Below are 16647 nucleotides of genomic sequence, written 5' to 3'. Positions count from 1 at the left end.
AACAGGACTAAGGAAATTTAACACAGACGGGCAGCAGCCCCCTCTTTGCTACTTCTACCATCTACATCGATCAACGACCCGCCTGTGTGGTGATTATGGGCAAATACACCCATTGAAACAGGCCTTTAGTTCAGGATTTTCACGTGTTTGCTGAGCTCAGAAAATAATTCTCACTGTTATTCGAAGCCAAAGATTTTATCAACCGCCTTAATCAATATACTCCGGCAAACTTTCCGCTCAGGTGCAAACTCAATTAAAAATATATCACTTACTTCTCCAGGCCCTTAAAAGCCTCGCCGTCTACGACCGATATTTTATTCTCGTACAAAGTTAGTATCTCCAAAGTGTCCAGGCCGAGGAAAGCTCTGTTGTGTATCGCCGTCACCTTTAAACAAAATACCGCTTTTAGAAACTTAATTCTTTTAAGCTGTTTAGCAAATATTTGCCAAAATAATGTTGGGGATAAGAACTTTTTTATTGCGAGAGGAAAATTCTTGTTTGCTTTTGTTTACAAAGCGATTAATGAAAGCGGTTTTAGCTTTCCCGTGTCAACTCTTAACAAACGATTAATGTAAACTTCAGCAACCTAATCGGTAGGAATTTATGCTTAGCTAATCATAAATTCACAAAGAAAATTCGTAACTGACTGCATTGAATCATCAGAAGTTATTTTAAATTGAGTTCAATGTAAGAACTGACTTTTATTTTTCGGTTATCTAAAAATCTTAATACATTTACGATTATTGGCATTAAAATTACGACCTCAATCCACGTAATAGTTCTTTATATTATTGTGGATGTACAGAATGAAGAAATTGTCAATTAAAATCACATTACTATGTTTAAAATTTGTTATACAAAATTTACTTTTAGAAAAAACAGACGAAAATGAAGACTAACTAAATGTAAATAGAAAACAAATCTGCAAAAAGTGTGTTAGCCTCCAGCATTTTTGTGTGCTTAAATTTTTTATTACCTACTACGCGACTTTTAGTTTGGAAAAGTTTTTTCTCGTGCCAACGCCCCTTGACACCTGAACCTTTTTCACATTAATCTTCAAAGACCGTCAGAAAAAATAAACTGATGTAACAGAAATGTTCTACGTGAAAACATGCGATCGGGACTTCCCTAGCTTTTATCGAAGTATTACGTATTAGGAAATAGGTAAATATAGCGCCGGAGAAATGTAAAGACAGTGAATTCAAACAATTTATGAGCAGCCTGTGTAGTATATATATATTCTTAATAATTAATAACATGTTATTTTAAAACAAAAATAATATCATTTACGATAGATTGTTTTATTGTATATGTAGATTAACACGTCAGTCTTGTAATTTTTTTTTGTTTGCAGTCCTCATGTGAGTAATAATTATTAACGCATTATCGTGCCCATTAAGAGTGCAGAACTCCTCCCAGAATGTGTGGATTGGTAGACTTCTCACACATTCGAGAACAAAATGAAGATCTTTCAGGCAAGCAGCTATCCTCCCGAAGTTTTCTTTCACCCGTAAAGCAAGATAATTAATTTATTAAAACGTACATAGCTCTGAAAGTTAGAGGTACGTGCCAGTGATCGAATTCGATCGGCCAGAAGAGAAGCTAAAGTCCTAAGCACTACGCTATCACCGCTTCTTTTTTCCCAATAAGAAAGTCGATAACGAAAATGGACGACGCCTTTTAAAGAAAAAAAATAATAATTTTATCCAGGTAAGAAAAAATAGACTATAGACCAACGAGAGTCTACTCCTTATTTCACTTGATTAAAAACTTTTAAGCCAAGGTGAGAAATATACCGTTGCTACGAAACAGTACGCCCGTAATTTTCAGTTTATTGTTCTTGTTTACTTTGGAGCTTCTTACCTTATTGTGATTCATGTTCAGGATAAGCAGGTGATTAAGATGCGTGAAGGACGAGGTTGGTATCGTCGCCAGGTTGTTTTGAGACACGTCGAGCTGAGTCAACTTGTTGCCTAATTAAAAGTGAATAATGATTATTACAAGTAATTTTGGTTGAGAAATTCTAGAAACGTTTCAATCATGACTTGGCTCTTTCGCCAGTGCTCAAGATGGAAATGTTTCCTGGATAATGTTTGGTAGTTTCATGACTAACTAGTCAGTTTCTATTAAGTAATTTGAAGAAGTACCACTTCATCATCATCGTTACTGCAGCCCATTGTTTGCTCGCTCCTGCTCCAGTTGATTTCTCAATCTATCAATGTTCACTAAATTAAAAATCTGATTAATTTCGTGTTTAGATCGGATCTATGTATTCATGTATCAATTAGGCTCCCCAATCGATCTCAACCCGTCCTCAATCGATCTATCCCGTTCTCTTGCTCTAAGTCCTTTCTACAAAGGTTGCCTGTAAGACATTGCTTGCAATAAGGCCGCCTTTGCATGTTTACATTGTTTACTGTTTCATTAATGTTTATTTTCCTATATGCATGTTATACGTGCAATAAACTGTTTCTTCTTCTTCTACTCAACCCGTCAAATGACTACACTTTTAGCATCGTAATATAAAATATATATTATAGGCTGCGATGCAACATATTTACAAGTCTCTAAACAAATTGCAGCACATACTACATGCGAGAGTTTTTGTAACTGGTAATAACATGGTACTTTAGTTATATATCCATGTTTATAGTTCCCTGGACACTCGTGTTGCAGATTCACACTTAAATCACTCAAATGCTGTCAACCAATCAAAATCAAAAATAATGTGTCAGCAGTTTATTTATTTATGCGGTGGCTACTAATGGTATCAATGTATCGACTAAATTTTATGGCACGTTCGATAAATTAAGCACGCACTTTGGTTTATAAACTTTCTCACTTCGATGGTCTTTAACATGATATGCATCTCTATCTCAACACTCGAAAGTGAACAATACTGTCTTTCCGATATTAGCTTCACAAGTAAAACAATGATGTTATTACAGGCAAATGAGGCATAACACTTACGCCTCAGATTAATGGAACCTCAGTGACAGGTTGCAGGACATGTTCCGTACATGCCCTGCGAAGAGTTGCTCTGTATATATGCGATGGTTTGCCACTTACTCACACAGGTACAGTTGTAGCTCATTGTGCTATACACAATCTCTAAACTAAATTGTCAGTTTTCCTTTTCTGCACGGTAATGCCATAAATTTAGCCCATTATCCAGGGTCGGAATGTCGGCCAGTCGTCAAAAATATACCAAATCAACAAATCAGTGTTCTAGTTCGAAGTAGACATCTTTTTATTTTTTTATTTTACTACAAGTTAGCCCTGGACTGCAATCTCTAATAGTAAGTCATTATAATATCTAAGATGATAACAGGCAAATAAATATGGCAATGGCAATTTTAGTAAACTCATACCCCCAATAGGTTTGTACGCGTCAACGTACCGGAACGCTAATATGTTAGGTAGAGTGGTAAATAGCGACTGCCGAATCCTGCCACCAGACAAAACAAACAATATGTTGCGTAGACCCCCATAACGTAGTATGAGGGCAAGAAATAGGAAATAGTTTAGTTTGAATTGCGTAGAACAAAGCTATACTGTATAATAGACTATATACATAGGTACTAGACATACGTACATACGTAGATATAATAGAATACGTATACTCTGTCTAAAATCATCCTTAACAATAACAAATAACTTACCGATAGAACTAAGTGACGAGTCTTCAATAACTGCCAAGCTGCTATTGTGGACTGTGAGGTGGCGGATATCCAGACTCAGGAATATGTACGAAGGCAATTTCGCCAGGTTATTATGTCGCAGCTTTAGATAGAATATGATCATGGGCTTCGATCGTAAGGTATTCATTGCCTGTAACAAGATAAAGGTATTAATAATGAATGAAATATAATGTACCATTAGCATATAATTTGCATGCTCACAGTAAAATTCGTCTTCGATTATTATCGAAACAATATACGTCACAGTAAAATTGACTTAATCCAGCTAGATTTAGAATTGCAATTTCAACTAATGCCTACAATATGAATTTGGACTTCAATCAAATTGTTTTGCTAACTTAGACGTTTCACTGTTTCGATAAACGAGACAGACGTGAACGCTTGATAACTGATAAATAGGATAAAAAACGATCAAACATTTGTCTAATACTAAATTCAAGAAGTGCTTCTTGAGATTTAAGCGTGCAGACATACATATAAAATGTTTAGCTTAATAAAAGAAAGTATAGGTTGACCAAATAAAGGCGAGGTCAATAAATTTGATTTTATAAATCCAGCCATACGCCAAAAATGTAGTTCCAACACAGTCAAGCAGGTAGAGCAATTTTTCTGTGAAGAACTCTATGATCATGATGACATTGAAAGTAGTCGCAAGAGTAGTAGGTAAACTATTTATTTGTTTGCATTTGAGTTGTTTACCTTTGTTTGGCTCAACCACACATCGATCGTGAAAAAGTTGTGCGAACGGAGATGTCACGTAATACTTTTATACCGGGAAACCCCACTGAAACTTTGTTCCACCAGTTTTAAAGAAAAACTTTGAAAAAATGAGAACGACAACGCAGGAGCAGCTAGTATTGTTAGGTAAGTCTAGTAGGTATATTATCCCACTTTCTGAAATCAGCATTCAACAATAAAGCGGTATTGCCTTTCCCTCGTAAAATAATATCATTTTATTACTTTTATATTACAGTTTCTGGAATGATCTCGATATATTTTATAGTCTAAATAAAGATATTTCTGGTCCCTTTTTGATGACATGCTTATTCATCACCATTATAACGAATTATCAACACCATGAAAGATCTATAATAGCTCCAATCAATAATATTTTAGATGTTTAGTCACAAACAAAATCATAGCAGAAAAAGTGTCCGGATTTTTTTAAAGTACATTTTTTAAAATTGTATTTTCTCACCTAAAATGAGATGTGCGATATCTTTTTATTTGTTTTTAGTACGCTAAGAACGAAAACACTGGCTATTTCAGAAGTAAACCATCAAAAATCCCAATTCGTTAGTAAAAACTCATTTTCCACGGGCACTTTCTCTAGTGTGCTTTTAATCTAAGGACCCTCTTTTTTATGGGCATATGTCCTGCAGATTCTTTCTTTCATTCCAATACAAGTTAGCCCTTGACTGCAAAATCACCAGTAATGATTCAGTTTAAGATGGTAATGGGCTAGCTTCTTTAATTAAAGTAATTACAGTAAATCGTACCGGAACGCTAAATCGCTTAGCGGCACTTCTTCTCCGACCGAAGCTTCACACCGGACCAGACCTGACAATATTAAGAAAATATAAAATTCTCAATTCAATGCCTACCTTCTGAATATGTTGCTGTTCGGTGAACTCGCAGAGTATGTCAAGGCCGTTTTTCTTCACGGTACAGCTACAGGGGGTGATGGTGTTCTGCGGTGGGCACTGCTGCGCGCCCTGCGGGTGTGCGGGTCTCGCGAGCAGCACCACGCAGCAGGCCAGCAACCAACGTGGCACCATGTTGAAGTACCTGGACATATAATATCTTGCTTATTAGAGGGAACACAGAAAAGTACCGTGTGCTTTGTGGTGACGGCAGATTTCAATACAGCGGTCACCACCCCTTCTCTTCCCGCGGTCGTACGAGGTGACTAAGGGAAAATAATGGAGAACGAGCATCCTCTGTGCTATTACCATCTACGATCACCAACCCGTCTTCCCAGCGTAGTCATTATGGATCAGTAGAGGACTGTTCATCATATCAGCTAATTACCCTACAGGGCACGAATCTCCTTCCACACTGAGGAAGGGTTATCGGCAGAGGTAATCGGCACTGAGCCAGCGTGGTTGATTCCGGGGGGGGCCGTTATCTACCACGCTGGCTCAGTGCCGATTGGTGGACTGCTTTCTAGAACGTTATGGAGAACTTTCAAGCTTCCATTTTTCCTGGCGATGTTTTCCTTCATCGTTGAAGCAAGTGATATTTTAATTCCTTACAACGCACCTAACTTAGCTAAGTTAGAGGTGCGTGCTGGGATATGAACTCGGCCCACCGAAAGTTAGGTAGAAGTCCTACTCACTGGACTATCACCACTTCCTATTGCTATTGGCTATTAAGTAATGAAAAGTAGGAGCTTTGACTTAAACTACATGACGTCATGCTATTTCTTCTGCCAAGAAGTATTACTGCGTTCTGCCTGGACGGCGCAGTTTCCGGTGGAACTGCATGCATTTGAGGCTTCACAGTTATGCCCTAGATTGATGATGGGACAGGATTGATGGGAAATGGAGGTTCGACTGGTATGTAGAACCAAACGAATTATTTTTTATTTAGCTTCAAGAACATAATGTTTAGGGACTTTTAAAATTAAAATTTAATTCTTATTATAATCTTGCCACCAAATGCTGGAATGACATCCCACCACCTTTTAGAAATGCCAAAACAAAGTTTTGCTTTAAAAAATTATATCGCTTTGTCTAACAATAACTACCTTCTAAAAACTAAAAATTATTATCTGACTTATTAACTTACACATACATTGAATTTTCATCTCACTTCCATTATGAAGTTTACTTTTGTTTTATATGAGATTTCGTAACCGGACCCTCAACTCAAAAGGTACTGCCAGAATACCAGCGTTGTGGGTACATTAGTATCCGGAACTTTAAGCTGAGTCAGAACCTTTTTATTGGCACGACACATCATAGACTTAAACTATTAATAATTAAGTTTAAAATTTTAAGTTACTCCGTATGTAAGTCTGTTTGTGTTGTTCTGGTAAATAAACAATTTTTATTCTATTCTAATTTTACTGTTAGTTAACGTAGCGGTAATTGGAAAACCATCGCCTAATAACAGCTCTCCTGCACATATGCGAATACATAGAATCTCACTGTAACATGACCCACCTGGGACTTGAACCCAGTAGTTTAGCAAAACAACCACTGCCGTCAAACAAGAGCAACACGATTTAATTAAGCCCTCCGCCAATAACACAGTTTTGGGTAAATTGAGTTGCGGACACAATTAGAACAGCGTCAATTGTCAAAACTAATTAGCACGGAATTGGATTTCGTGACATCTCAAAGATTCCGTTAGATCTTTATGTACAAATAATAATACCGTCCATTTATCTGGATTAAAGAAATGTTATAAACAAATATTGCGCATCAATACTGTTACAGGAAATATGCATGCAAGGTAGGTTGTGTATTAAAGGAAATAAATATGGAATTATTATATTTTTTAATATTATTGCTATTATTATTCTTTTTTTTTGCGCCTACGACAAGTTCTTAGTATGATCCAAAATTGACTGGTAGAGAGAGCTACGCATTGAGTTCGCACTTTGTACATTGTATTTTTTCTAATGCAATAAAGTTTATAAAAAAGGGTACAAATTCAGAAACATTATACTTAACATGACCTTTGGCCATTGTTAAGGCGACTTCTTCTTTTTTCTTTTTAATATCAGCGACTTAATTTTACTGAAATGGAAACCCAGTTTAGTAGATGCTACAGCGCTATTGACACTTATTTTCTGAAGTAGGGACAGAAAAAATCCTTGCATACAGCCAGACAATGCGTGTTGAGTTAAACCAAATTGTAATATTTAAAACACCTTAAACTTGTAATTCACACACTGGCGCAGACAAACTCATTTTTATTGAGGTTATTCTGAGGTATCTTTTTCCTTTTAAGTCTTCCATTGTGCCTTAGAATAATAAACGAAGAATTATATATCTCTTAGTTAAAAACCTGACCTGACTTCGTTTGTATTTACGACCTAATAAAGAACAACAAAAGCAACAGTTTTATAATAAGCTCGTAAAGCATTCCTTCAAAACATTTCTACAAAGCAATGCCCCAGATAGCAATCTTGAAGCCCTCAAGTTCTAGTTTGTTTTATTCGCTCGTTTCCATATACATAATGTTATGAATGTAAAAGGTATATTCTGTTTGTTTATTTGGTTGTTCCTTTGTTTCCTACGTTCGGTCATCCCCTGCACCTTACATCTTTAAAAACTAAACAAACGAATTTAAAGTTTTTATCTGTTTGTTTGTTCTAACTATGTTTAAATAAACCACTCCATTTATCTTGATGAAATATGGCGCAGATATGCTATACTTAAGGCCGACAAAGTATATTATAATAATAATAATAATAATAATAATAAACTTTATTTAGGCCAAAAATAGTTTGTACGCAGAGTTCTAGATTAAGTATATAAAAAAAAACATTGCGTTTATGATTTATAAAGAAACAATACTTCTTGAAACATAAGATTTGGTTGCTGGTGCCTTCATCAGATTTCACAGTTTTATAAGTACCAGCGACCTTTAAACCAAAAATAATACCTGCTTACATAATAAATGAGGTTAGTAATTGAAAATATATAGGAATGTACAAAATGTTTGTAAGACCAGGTTCCAGTTACGCCAACTCCTGTACTAGTTAAAACTGTATCACAGTGAGTTGCCATTCCTCGTGCCCAAGTACTTACTATAAGTCTATACGTTTTATTCTATATTATGAATAGGTAAACAATATGTGTGCAGTTTTAAGATAATATAATAATAGTAATAGCGGGTAGGTGGCTAAAATCTTATGAGACACGTTTAACCATCCACCCGCCACTTCACTTTTGCTTTGGCAGTATATGGCAAAGTTTAAGAATGTAAGTATTGGTTAGTATGTAATTGGTTAATATGATAATCAGTAATTAATGTGATATTTTACAAGTATCAAAGTATTATCATACTACGATAGTTTGTTACAGTTTTTAATAAAAATGAAGTGCATCTAATTATGATATATTATGGATGGTTTTTTTTTTTTTTTTTGAGAGTGAGTGCTAGTGCGTGTATTATGTGTGTTTAAATGTGTCTGTGTGTTAAAAATTATGAGTGATGGTGCCTGTATTATGTGTGTTTAAATGTGTCAGTGTGTTAAAAATTATATAATTTTTTTCAGAAGATCTTCTACTTCGTTATAATTTTGGGTAATAAGGTATTTAATCAGCTCTGTTTTACATTTATAAGTAGTATAATTTTTTTCAATTAAATTTCTGCTGAGTGCATTATATTAATATAATTTAGGACCAAGGTAATAAGCAATTTGAGGGAAATCAGGGACAGTTCTCACGGGATTTTAATAATCATAAGACTGCTTATGACATACCTTCCAAATCGATCGTAACCAAATCGTGCAGATAGATATCTTTCAAACTAATTACCAACCTCCCACCAGTAATCCCTCCATTTCCCATCATGTCCCATCATCAATCTAGGGCGTCAAAAAATCGTTTTCAAGTCTTGCGGTAATTCCTTATTCTCTTTCATTATAGCGTACATTATGTTTTTGACTTCCTTTCATTGGATTTTAAATTTATTAAATGCATAAAATTGTTTTAAAAGTCACTGATAAAAATTTTAGAAATTTGTTATCCGCTGTTTTGTGTTTTGTTTTAATACTTTGTAGCTCAGAAAAATAAAGAATTACCGCAGATTTTTTTTTAAACCGAAAAAAACGCAAATGCTGTATTTATTAACCGATACTGAGGCCTTCTATACTTACTTTTTGTCGAATTTTCTGGTGCAGTAGTTACCGTTGTGGTCTATTAAATGAAGCGATTTAGGAATTTAAAATTTCTAAATTTATCTCTAGTTTGGTCTGGTAAGATTCTTTGGCCGTGGATTGTTACCCAAATGGTGATATCTAGTTCCGCTATGAATAAGTTGGAGAAAATAACCATAACATAACCATAGCCACGGAAATCCTGCTAGTCAGAGCGCCATAATCTATCTTTGCTTTGGAAACGTGGACTCTGCAGGAAAGTGAGAAGAAGATAAAGATATTTTTGAGATGTGGTGCTGATAAGAATGTTAAGAGTATATTGTGCATTCTTGAGGAACTCGGCATAACGCAGCGTCTATCATTGTACAAACTCGTAGTCTCACTTTCTTTGGCCACGTATCAAGAAGAGATATGACACCATAGAATGTCTAGTTGAGGAAGAGTCAAAGCACCAGAGCACACCGAAGATCGCCCATGAGATGGTCCGACCAAATAAAGGCCCTACTTGCGAAGAGTGTGCGGATATTCGCGCGTGCACATCCTTTAAATAAGGACCACGACCGCTCAGAAAAGAGCGAACCGATTCAGAAGACCGAAAAACCGAACCGAACCGAAAAAGAAATGCCACCAAGCGTGTTAGCAGAAAACTAGAGGTATGGGTTTTATATGACTGTCATACTCCTAATAAGATAGTCTGCTACCACCTTACACTGCATCATTGACTCCACCATCTTGGGAGATTGCAGCCAAGTGTAGTAGTAGAATAATAGCAAAAAACTTTACGAAGACCAAGTTGCTATGTTACTAGATAATGCAAGTTAGTAAATGTAAAGATTATAAAACTCTTACTTATAGCTGTGCGATACAGCCTTCCGTATTTGCGAAGGTCGGAAGTTCCTCCGAGTAAATCACGAAACGGTTCAAGGCTACGCGTTATAATTTATATTAATTACTTCAGTGTATGCTTACCTATGCTATTTGCACGAAACTCTTATATTACCTACAGAGAAGTTCCTAATTTACTGATTCATTATTGACCAATATTTGTTTGCGTGTACGTGAATCCAAATAAAAGGTCATATTTCTGGCAGCACATTACATAAATACACCTTTAAAGCTTTTTGCGCCCCATTTAATGTTCGTTTTATCTTACGGTTTGGAAATTTATTTATATATTTTTATCAGTACTACCAACAGAATTATCTTATCTTTGAGTTAAAAAAATTACATAATTTACTAATACGTAGTAGTACTAACACTAATAGTGAAAAATATTTCATAATTCCGTTTATAGAGAATCAATGTTATAAAATTGTGTGCATTAAATGCCTGAAAAATAAGGCCATCCTACTCCTTCACATATACAAAAAACTACGCACATATTTGCATATCTAACATGCAAATATTAGTGTGTGTATAAGTATTTTGTTTTCATTGTTAAGATAGATACATTTTATAGGTACGAAGGAGATCCGGGACGCTGAGACAGGTTTTTTTAAACTTAATTCAGGTTTCGTCGTAAACTGAAGAATATTTTAACAATAAATTTGATTTTCATTTTTTCATTTCGTATGGAAATGGGTAGCGCTACTTTTAAATGTTAAAAGAAGTATACAAATTTTTTTGCTAGATGCTAATACAAAAAAAAACTTCAACCAAATCCTTTACTAATGGCACTATACAACATCACGAACGAATATAAAGTGATACATATTATACACGACTTCCGTGTTTGTATTAATACGACACAACATACTCACGTGTGTATGTGTGAGTCAGGTCGGCGTGAAGGGGAGTGCCGCACTCATGGGGCACTAGGTCATGTTCTTAGGCATCCTTTGACCACCCTGGAACAAGTAAGATTACTCACATCAGTAACAATATTTTAAATTGGGCGCGACATGATTGGATTCGATTTCAGAACGTTGCGAACTCAAACGCTACACGTGATCTCTCGCTTGTTGCCTTAATACAAATGAACATAATCAAAATAATCAGTATATCGTAGATGTTTGTTTTTTTTAATTCCTAAACTGCAATAGATATAACTAAGTAATCTATACTATAACTTTCAGTTAGAGGTAACTTTTACAGGTCTTTTTTTGGTAGAGATAATATAATTTGGTCATATAATGGCCAAGAATTAAATTATTTAATAATACTCCTAGTGTAATATATTGTTTCAACCTCATTTTGAAATACCCAGCACCTTAGGTCAAGCTTGTCAAGAAGATGCACCTTTCTTGGTAGCAATGCTCACTTAAATCTGAGATTTGATAATGACAACAAGTTACAGTTACAGATTCCTGCTAGTCGTTCATTGGCGTATGGCAATTCTTATAGTTAAGGTGGTTAACCTGTGAAATGAGGGAAATATGACTAGACTAGACTATTTCCTATCTAATATGTAGTAAAATATGTCATGATTTATATACATATATTCTTGTATTTGATTTATCTTTATATAACGAAGTTTTAGTATGTAAAGTACATGTAATGTATAGAAATTATTTATTTTTAAATTGAATGTTGCACTATACCGTTTTCCGTACCAAACATGCTTCATCAACCAAAGGTTGTCTGGAGGAGATCGCTTCAAGCGATAAGGCCGCCTCTGCGCATATATGTTTATTTACCTTTTCGTTTAATTTGTGTTTTTTTCTGGATGTGCAATAAAGACTTTCTATCTATCTAACTAAGATTCACTCTTGATTTGTAGGTTGGCAATATATTAAAATGGCGAGGAAGACGAACACCGGAAGGGCTTCATCGATCATTGCGGTGCGTATTAGACCCAAGAAAACAAGGTGCTCGTACGTGCCCACGCGATATCAACTACGTAACGGTACAGCCATACACTAATTTCTGTATTGGATAGAAGCAGGCGTTACTTTGCGGAATTCCATGATATATTATGAAAACTAGGGTTGACTTGCTGTACTCCGCGGTTTCTTTCTTCAATCTTTATATTCCTCACCAAACAAATTTTCGGCAATGTTAAATATTGTAAAGTAAACATCTCCTGAGGATGCTCCGGTTTCAGAACGAAACATGCAAGAGGTATAAGAGGTGTGGAATATAAAAATTTAAGAAATTATAAATTACACCAAACAGATTCTCTTACTTTTCCCAGAGTACCCATAGCAAATTAAGCTTTATTTTCATAATATAATATAGTTGGTTCTGTGCTCTAGTACTACAAATTTTGTTGGCAGAACAACCAATGTGTAAAATAGCCATGCCTGACAGGAAGTTTTAGAAAAAGACAACAATTTTTAGACCAATTCGTTTAGCTTACTTTATCGATTTGTGTACATTAAAGATGGCACTGTCCGTGCGCTAAATTAATGGTCCATAACACATATACTGTAGTGAACTTAAGAAATACTGGGTCTTTAGTTGATCTTAAAACTTAGGAAACCATATTCCTGTAGTATTATATTTGGCACAAAAAATAGGTTAATTCTTACAATAGAAATCATTTCATTATGAAGAAAAAGAATGTAGATAAATTTTACAGCATGTTTATTTTATGCACAGGTATACATAGTTCAGGAAATTATGAAAAATTATAATACGAACTGGAGAGGAGAGAGAGGTGTTATATGATAAAATAACACTACGCAACGACCCTCATTTAATTTATTTAGGTAAACCGCTGGGAAGAGCCAGTCTATACTTCTATACTAATTAAAAGTCGAAATATGTTTTTGTTGGTATAATATTATAAAGTCGAAGAGTCAAAACTTTCCTCATAAAATTCATTACTTAGCGTGCGCTGAGAAAAACATGAATAAAGTACTCATTATTACCTACAGAAAAGTTCTCGAGGAAATATATCTAACTATCATAATTGAGTCGCATTAGCAGCTTTTGTGTTTTAATTTTTTATAATATAGCCATTAGAAAAAAAAGACAGTTAAAAGTTAAGCAAATTAAATAAAAAATTAAGGAGTAATTTATTTAATAATCTATTTGATATTTCATTCCATATATTAAGTGAATTGAAAAATTTATTTTCAAAATCTACACCAGATATTTTTTTATATCACACCTTAAAATTATCAGTAGAACTACACCTTAATTAAATGCCACATGTCACTCAAATATACTGTTCCTACGGGATGTTTTCAAAATTAAAACGAACGCATACGAAAACGCAAGAACTAGTTTATATAAAAGTAGCTGGTGAGAAGTAGCTTTTGAAGTTATTGATTAAACTTTCACATTTCTATTGACGTAGTTTCCATAAAGCTAGATATTTTAGGAAGCTTCGAACGTTCTAGAGTAGATCGTTATCAAAATGGCAAAAGATATCGTTCACGCTACATTATACGGAGCGTATGTAAGGAAATATTTATTTTGGTGACCTACTTTTTGAATCCATTTTTTCTGTGTGCCATTTTTCTTTATAAACTTAATTTTTCTTCGCCAACCGGTACCTAACAAGCTTACTTTACTATTATCTGCAATCTAAAGAAAAAATCTATGGGTTGCAATGTTGCGACGTTCTTCACGGTTTTCTTTTACTTGCAGAGTATTGGAAAATGAACTCCGTGTTTCTTGTATATGACATGGAATAACGATAAGTACCGTTCCTTTGTCGAACGGTATCTACCGACGAAATACCTCTTTTGTTCGTCAAATATGTAATTTTTTAGAGTATTTTATCGTATTATTGTTTTGGAATGAAAACATATATATACCTGCAAATAATCAAGATAGAGGCAGGTTTAATAGAACACTATAAATCAATGAGATTATAAGCAATGGTGATAAAGTTAAAAAAAATAGTTATACGTTATTGTATGGGCGCTTAAGTAATAATATTCGGTTCAATATGGATATTGGAGGCCTGAAATTGAAATAATGGATCACTTATAAAATGAAAATATAAAAAAGGTAAATAATACTCGGGACGTATAATTTCTTCCTCACAATGTAACTATCAAGAATAAGCCGATATAATTAATGTTATTGAAGTAAATGTTTTTTAAATTTATATTAACGAACATGATATTACACTTTTATAAAGTAATAGCACCCAGGATTTGTCCATGAAATAAAAAAATAGTTATTTTGACTAATACAAAGTGCAACAGAATTACTAAATAATATTGAAGGATGCATAAGTAATCACCCTGTAACAATATTAAATCAAAAGAAGCATTTTTTTCCATGCAAGCGATTTTAAAATATTCTAAGTGTTCACTTATGTCAACCCTATTGAAGATAAAATACCGAAACGCGCATAGTACCTCCGCTACGCGACGCGTACCTGATTACATGATTTTAATTTTGCATGAGATATTAGGGCAGTATTTGATTTCTTTTAGTAAAAACTATGGCAACACATTACTCAATAACTATTAGGGTTTCGGTTTAACAGATAAGTCTCAGAGAGAGTTCATAATGTACCTCTAAAGCCTGTGAATTATTATTTCAGTTTTCATTTACACGTTGTATACCGCTCAGCAGCTTAACCAATTTTAACTAAATTTTGCATTCTGAAGATACAAGATGTTATTTTACGAATACCAAGGAAATTAATCTTTTTAACGCGGAATTTTTACAAATCCCGAACAAACGCGGACAGTCAGTTATTTATAAATCAGCGTAAAAGCAACATTCCATACAATTTACAATAATATATAGCAGGCAGAAATAAACATCTTCTATTATTTATTTATTAATTCGCCTAGAAAATGTATTTAGCAAAGCGAATGCCCGTAGAACACGTGGATTTAAAGGAATAATTGAAGAGACCCAAGAATAATCTCTCAGTGGAAATACTTTGTGTTTCATTAGAAATACGAGAAAAACTTCTGAAAATGTTTCAGGTTTCGAAGGTTGTATGAATAAGCAATTTGTTAATGAATTTGCTAGAAAAAAGTACACTCAAAAGGCAGTAAAAACACTAATGAAAAACTGATACTATCACACGTTAAAAGTGTTAAAAATAGTATGACACGAATGTTAAAAGAAAAATCTGAGCTTCATTTATAACAATGTAATGTTGCACGATAATTTTGCAAGTTACAAAAAAATAGCATTCATTCTAGAGAAAATAACTTAGGCACAACAGTTACAAACAGTTTTTCTACCTTTAGTATTAATTGTTTAGCAGCAAAGTTTTTCATAAACAACAGTTTAGCAGTGGACTCTCTTTTTTGCCTAATAAAATAATATTATGAATGTTATGCTATGTATAATGTTGTTATGTTACATATGTATTTTATTTGATGCATTCAATTTGTTTTTCAAATAAAAGATTTATTATTCTGTAATGCGAAAGAGTGTATGTATGTGTGTTTGGCAATTGATAGCTGCATTCTGGAGATGGAAACGTGATAACACTTGGGAACTACTAGATTAAAAATATAGCATTTTAACGCATGGCAGCTTAATCGATCTTAAAGAAACTTTATGTGGAGATATCTTGCATCTTCACAAAGGACTAAGGACTTTATTCATTCTGATCTATCACTTCTTTCATCAACATATCAACCCATTACGGACCCACTGCAGGGCACGGATCTCCTCCCACAATGAGAAGGGGTTAAGGCCGTAGTCCACCACGCTGGTCCAGTGCGGATTGTTGGAAATCACTACTTTACTATACTAAATTTCAAAAACTATTACCTAATGCCTACATATAATTTGTCTGTTTATTTACAGTACCTACTCTTTACCTAAGAACCTTTCTTCACTTGTCTTGTTACTCCAAATCCGAAATAACATTTATCTGATAGGTAATATAAATGGCTAGGCTGAGTTTTGTTTGGTTTGACCTCCTTACACGCAGCAAATAAGCAATCGTTTGTATTAAAAGTTTGCGTATGCAATATCAAGCAAATGTTAGTTTATAATAAATCTTATATTTACTTATTTTAACATTCTTTCGTGTAACACAAGTTGCGCATTTATTAGCAGACCTTATTTCATAGATAATTTCCAGGATTTATAGACACCCTTTTAAAAATTACAAAGATAAAATATTAAACAGAAACAAAAGAACATTAACCGCTCGCAGCGCCATGAATTTACAATGAGTTGGGATTAACCTCTGGTCTGTCTTGATGAAATCCTTATAAATATATACAACAACGT

The 16647-nt window shown here is 34.2% G+C and overlaps 1 protein-coding gene across 2 annotated transcripts in view; it reads right to left on the bottom strand.

Annotated features, from left to right (window-relative positions):
- Positions 1 to 16647, bottom strand: part of LOC120624779 (leucine-rich repeat-containing protein 70) — a 164566-nt gene that overhangs the window by 9993 nt on the left and 137926 nt on the right. For both annotated transcript variants that reach the window (XM_039891509.1, XM_039891510.1), the window contains 5 exons: positions 11298 to 11384; positions 5306 to 5489; positions 3663 to 3831; positions 1864 to 1973; positions 273 to 385 (listed from right to left, as the gene is read on the bottom strand). In XM_039891509.1, coding sequence (XP_039747443.1) covers positions 273 to 385; positions 1864 to 1973; positions 3663 to 3831; positions 5306 to 5479 — 566 coding nt within the window. In that variant the 5' untranslated portion in view covers positions 5480 to 5489; positions 11298 to 11384. The remainder of the gene's footprint in view (positions 1 to 272; positions 386 to 1863; positions 1974 to 3662; positions 3832 to 5305; positions 5490 to 11297; positions 11385 to 16647) is intronic.

This window comes from Pararge aegeria, chromosome 6, assembly GCF_905163445.1.
Source record: "Pararge aegeria chromosome 6, ilParAegt1.1, whole genome shotgun sequence".
NCBI classification, from domain to species: Eukaryota; Metazoa; Arthropoda; class Insecta; order Lepidoptera; family Nymphalidae; genus Pararge; species Pararge aegeria.
The sequence above is the reverse complement of the archived record's forward strand: the minus strand, read 5'-3'. Positions and strand labels throughout refer to the sequence as shown.